General features: G+C 49.4%; 1 protein-coding gene across 1 annotated transcript in view; it reads left to right on the top strand.

Moving 5' to 3' along the window:
- Window positions 1-5,549, top strand: part of ZNF8 (zinc finger protein 8) — a 35,761-nt gene that overhangs the window by 22,620 nt on the left and 7,592 nt on the right. Inside the window, exons 7-8 of the mRNA XM_010858034.1 lie at window positions 1,439-1,553; window positions 3,229-3,333. Of these exons, the coding sequence (XP_010856336.1) occupies window positions 1,439-1,553; window positions 3,229-3,333 (220 nt within the window). The remainder of the gene's footprint in view (window positions 1-1,438; window positions 1,554-3,228; window positions 3,334-5,549) is intronic.

Below are 5,549 nucleotides of genomic sequence, written 5' to 3'. Positions count from 1 at the left end.
AATAAAACTTCAAGACAAGAAGCTTGCACCACTTACGTAGGCCGCAGGTGTCCTTCTGTTCTCCCGAAGGAGAGGAGACACTGAGGCCTCCCCGGTCGGATCTTAGAAGCCCAGGCATAATTAGTAAGCATGGCGGGCTCCACGCTCCAGATGGAGACTCAGCCAGAGTTTGAGAGAGAGAACGGCATGGGGAGACCAGTATTTCGAGAAACTGACCCCAATTCTTTATTTCCCATGGTCTACTTTTATACACTGAGATGTTATGCAAAAGTCACGCTGGGTCAGCAGTCCTGACTTTTATCAAAGTCAGGTGCTTCATACAAATGTATACAGAGGTCTTAGGGGAGTTACATCATCTTCTGGCCAGGGGGCCTGCTGACAATTTATGACCCTCTCCTTGTGACAGCGGTCAGTCAACCAGGACACTTATTTCTCCAGGGGTGATTATTCTTAAAAAGACTCCACCTTCCAAAGGTACCAGATAAAGTTACATTCCTATAGGGTGAGGGTGTAGTGGGTTTTAATTAAGGAAAGAATTTACTTAGTCTAAGGTCTAACGTGATTAATATCAAAGGTTAATACTTATTTCTTTTATATATTCATTAATGTGTATAAGGGCAGGGGATGTGGCAACTTAGCAGTAAGCATTGGCTCAACAAATGGAAAACCCTTCACCAATACAATTTCTAATCAGCCCACTATACTTATACTAATGGTTTTCTAACTTCTCTAAAGAACCTGTTTTTAGAAGGTTTAAAGCATCTCGTGCCTCTCACGGTTGGGAGCTGTGAGCAATCACATGTTGCCAGACAAGCCTGTCAGGCAGGCTAGAGAACCTTCAGAGGAGTTTGTAGGTTAAAACACTCTTGTCATGCCCAGGAGTTTTTATTAACTGGAGCTCTAAGTTAACTCCTTCTCCAAAAGAGGTGGTGGGGGACAGCCCCCCATAAAGTCAGGTGTAGGTGAGAGTACAAAGTAGTAAAGTAGGCAGGCTCTGGTTATGGGGGTAGATGCTCGAGGATTTCCAGGGGGACTCCTGAGGCTTGATCCCGCCTTTGTGTATGTCGAGCCTCCTTCCGCATGACCTTTGCCACGGGCGGAGTGCCTCACGCCGGCCCCCAATAGGTTGCCATTTCCTTCTCCAATGCTTTAAAGTGAAAAGTGAAAGTGAAGTCGCTCTGTCGTGTCCGACCCTCAGCGACCCCGTGGACTGCAGCCTTCCAGGCTCCTCCATCCATGGGATTTTCCAGGCAAGAGTACTGGAGTGGGGTGCCATTGCCTTCTGAACTGAATACATACAAATAAAATGCCTCAGAGGACAAAAATAAATAAAAGAACACAAAGCTGTGTATGTCAAGTCCTCCAACTTCGTGCAGAGCGACTGACAAGTTACCACGCTCTTTCCTGGGTCGTGCCCTTGAACTTCATTTCCCCGAAGGCCATTCGCCCTGTGTCCCCCAGTTCCGGGCACCCAGCGCACGCATGAGGCCCGTTGGGAAACGAGTCCGTATACCCTTGGGCCCTGGCGGGAAGTGCAGGCGGAAGTGCCCTTTGTGAGTCCACTCCAGGCAGTGGAGGCGCCCTCCAACCCTCCTGAGTCTGTGGTCCCAGCGGGATGACGGTGACAGTGTGAGGAGCGGGAGGCCTGTGTGTTCACTCGGTGGCGCCCAAGGGGGTTAGGTGGCAGGGCTGTGGGACTGGGGAGACAGAAGGGGGCGCAGGGCGTGCCAGGGGGCGGGGAAGCCAGCTGTGCTGTGCTGGCAGGTGAGACCTCAGGTGTGTATCCAGGTGCGACCCCACTTGTGTGAACCACCTGTGGATGCAGGTGTGCCCTCGCGGCTGTGGGTCTATGCTCTGAACCCCTTAGCCATCACTCCCAGTTCATTTATTCTTCAGCCCCTGGAAAACGTTAACCTACTTTCTGTCTCTGCTCTGGACATTTCCTGTAAATGGTGTCATATAATATGTGCTCTTTTTGTGTGTGGCTTTTCTCATTGAAAATATTTTCTGAGCTTCCCTGGTGGCTCAGTGGTAAAAAAAAAAAAAAAAAAAATCCGCCTGTCAGTGCAGGAGACACGAGTTTGATCCCTAATCTGGGAAGATCCCAAAGGCCGCAGGGCGACTAAGCAGACACCCAGATGTGTTCCCTGCGGTGCTGGAATAAACGCCGCCCTGAGACCGGGAGATGACGCGAGGATTGGGTTCCGCCTTAAGAAGCAGTTGGTCCGTTTGACCACCTCGCGGCAAAGGCAGTGTGGGAACGGGCAGCCCTTGTTCCATCCGGATGTTGAAATGCCTACTGAGAGCCATGCATGTGTTTCCATCACAGGCATGAGCCCTTCACTCCCGCACAGCTTTCCTCAGGGCTTCCCTATGACCACCAAGCTAAATTCTGAGTCAAGCCAACCTTGAAGCCCCTGCTCTCCCCACTGTGGCCCGCCTTTTCCAGACTCATGTCTCATCATTCCATGGGGAGCCCGGGACGATCAAACCTGTCTCCTTCCTGCTCCTGCGTCAGCCCAGCTTCTTCTGGTTTCCTGTCCACAGCATCAGCTCTCGTCAGTGCAGCTGCTTCCAGGTGCTGTGCCATGAAGGGAATTCAGGATGGAGAAAAACAGGAAGCACTCTGTGCTTTGGATACTGGCCCTGGATACTTAAGATACCTATCTAAGGAATAATTTCAATGAGCCCAGACTCCGGAATCATACACGGAAAAGCACTAAAATTAACTTGAAGTGTCTGATCTTTGTGATTGGCAGTAACCTTTTGATGTTCAACTATATCAGAAGTTGTGTTTTCCCCCACCCCCCACCCAGAAAATGAAACATACCTCTCTATACCCTGGCTCCTCCCTTACCTCTTTAATGAACAGTGTTATTGTGAATATTTCTGTATAATATTTTGTGCTTTCATTTCTCTTGGAATTGGTGGTGTGTATGTTCTCAGTCACTCAGTCGTGTCTGACTCTTTGTGACCCCATGGGCTGTAGCCCACCAGGCTTCTTTCTCTCTCCATGGAATTTTCCAGTCAAGAATACTGGGACAGGTTGCCATTTCCTACTTCAGGGGAACTTATTGATCAGGTATTGGACTCATCTTTGCATCTCCTGCACTGGCAGGTGGATTCTTAACCACTGTACCACTGTGCCACCTGTGAAGCCCCGGAATTTCTGGGTCATAAGATAACTATGTTTAACTTTTTGTGGAACTGCTAACCTGTTTTCCATAGGGGCTGCTTCGTTTTACATCTCCACCGGCCTGGTATGAGAGTGTCCGTCTCTCCACATCCTCGCCGGCGCTAGTTACCTTTCTGGTGGCAGCCATCCTCGCGGATGTGAAGTGGCATCACATTGTGGCTTTGATTTGCATTTCCCTGAATACAAAGGATGTTGAGCATCCATTTGCATGTTTTCTTTACCCATTTGTATTATATTTATATGTCTGCATTGGGTGGCTTGCAGGATCTTAGTTTCCCAGCCAGGGTTCTAACCCTGCTCCCCCACCCCCACCCTAGCAGTGGAAACGAAGTGCTTAACCACTGGCCTGCTAGGGAGTGTCCTCCCCACTTTTAAACTGGGTTACTTAAGGGTTTTGTTGTTGTTGTAAGAGTTCTTTATATATCCTGGATGCTAGTTGTGTATTTGTGTGTCTGCGTGTCTTTATGTGGGTCTGTATGTCTGTGTGAGCCTAAGTGTGTGTCTATATCTAAGTGGGCACAACTTTTCTTCCCACTCACTGGACATGGAGATTCCCAGGTGGCAGTTGTAAAAAACAAAACAAAACAAAAAAAACACCACCTGCCAATGCAGGAGATGCAAGAGACACTGGTTTGGTCACTGGGTTGGGAAGATCCCCTGGAGGAGGAAATGGCAACCCACTCCAGTATTCTCACCTGGAGAATCCTGTGGACAGAGGAACCTGGCAGGCTACAGTCCATGGGGTTGCAAAGAGTCGGACATGACTGAAATGACTGAGCACAACAAACACGTGGACATGGAGATGCAAAGGGCATCATGATCAGCTGGATAGAGGGATGAGTGTGTGGGTACGTGCTGAGCCGTGTCTGACTCTTTGCAACCATATGGACTATAGCCCGCCAGGCTCCTCTGTCCATGGGATTTTCCTGGCAAGAACACTGGGGCACATTGCCATTTCTTCCTCCAGGGGATCTTCTTGCCTCAAGGAAGGAACCCAGGTCTCCTGCATCTACTGCACTAAAGGCAGATTCATAGAAGGGAAGAGTATCCTGGATTACAGGCGAGTCCAATGTAATCACAAGGGTCCACATAAGTGAAGAAGAGATGCAGGAGATAGGTTCAAGCCAGAGAAGGAGTGATGAAGGAAAGACCAGGGACACAGAACAAGGAATGCAGGTAGCCTCCGGAAGGTGGAAGAGGCAATGCGATGGATTTCTTCCTTATGGCCTCTAGAGGAAACCAACCCTGCCAACATGGTGATTTTTGCCCAGTGAGACCCATCTGGGGATTCTGACCTCCAGAAATATAATAGATTTGTTGTTATGAGCCACTGCATGCTGTGATTACAGTAGCAATAGGAAACAAATACAGCCTCTCTAGACAGGAGCCAGGCCAAGTTAGCAGAGCTAACTCCACCCACGTGTAAAATAGGAAAAAGGGCATGACAGTTCACAGAAATGATAAAACAGGAACCAGAAAAATCGGGTTCCTTTTACTGGTGAGAGGCAAGTTTAGCTTGGAGGCAGGGAGGTAAAAAGGGAAGTACCATGAGACATCAGCGATTGTCCATCAGGAACTGGACTTGGTGGAGAGGGCAGGACTGAAGGGTCGGAAGCAGGAGCTGCCAAAGAGAAAGCCTCCTGTTGGTGCAAAAAAGGAGAAGGTCACAGGCAGAGTTGGCAGTCTAGATGAACTGACCAGGGTCAGTAAGTGCCTGGTGTGCAAATGGAGCTCTGCAGACACGGTTTATTGTTATGATTTTGGGGGCTATGCCTTTGCAAACAGAAGTGGGACAGAAGACCACAGGAATGCCAACTAGACCCAAATATGTGAAGGCCACCAGTGCCACCCATAGGCCAAAGCCCAGCACTTGACAGGTGACGTGGGTCTTGGTTGGGTAAAGTGAAGGATGCCTTGGATTAGGGTGTCCCTGGTGTGCCAACCAGTGGTCAGGAAATGCAAAGGGACCATTTAGACAAAATATACAGAACACACATCTACAGATGCAGGACGCAGATGAGTGGGTGTCCAGGGGTGGGGCATCGGGAATAGGGAGTGACTGCTAATGGGTATGGGGATTTTTTCAGTTCAGTTCAGTCACTCAGTTGTATCTGACTCTTTTCTACCCCATGAATTGCAGCACGCCAGGCCTCCCTGTCCATCACCAACTCCCGGAGTTCACCCAAACTCACGTGCATTGAGTCAGTGATGCCATACAGCCATCTCATCCTCTGTCGTCCCCTTCTCCTCCTGCCCCCAACCCCTCCCAGCATCAGAGTATTCTCCAATGAGTCAACTCTTCACATGAGGTGGCCAAAGTATCGGAGTTTCAGCTTTAGCATCAGTCCTTTGG

This window comes from Bison bison, unplaced genomic scaffold, assembly GCF_000754665.1.
Source record: "Bison bison bison isolate TAMUID 2011002044 unplaced genomic scaffold, Bison_UMD1.0 scf7180017864383, whole genome shotgun sequence".
NCBI lineage: Eukaryota > Metazoa > Chordata > Mammalia > Artiodactyla > Bovidae > Bison > Bison bison.
This window is presented reverse-complemented; position numbering and strand designations above follow the sequence as displayed.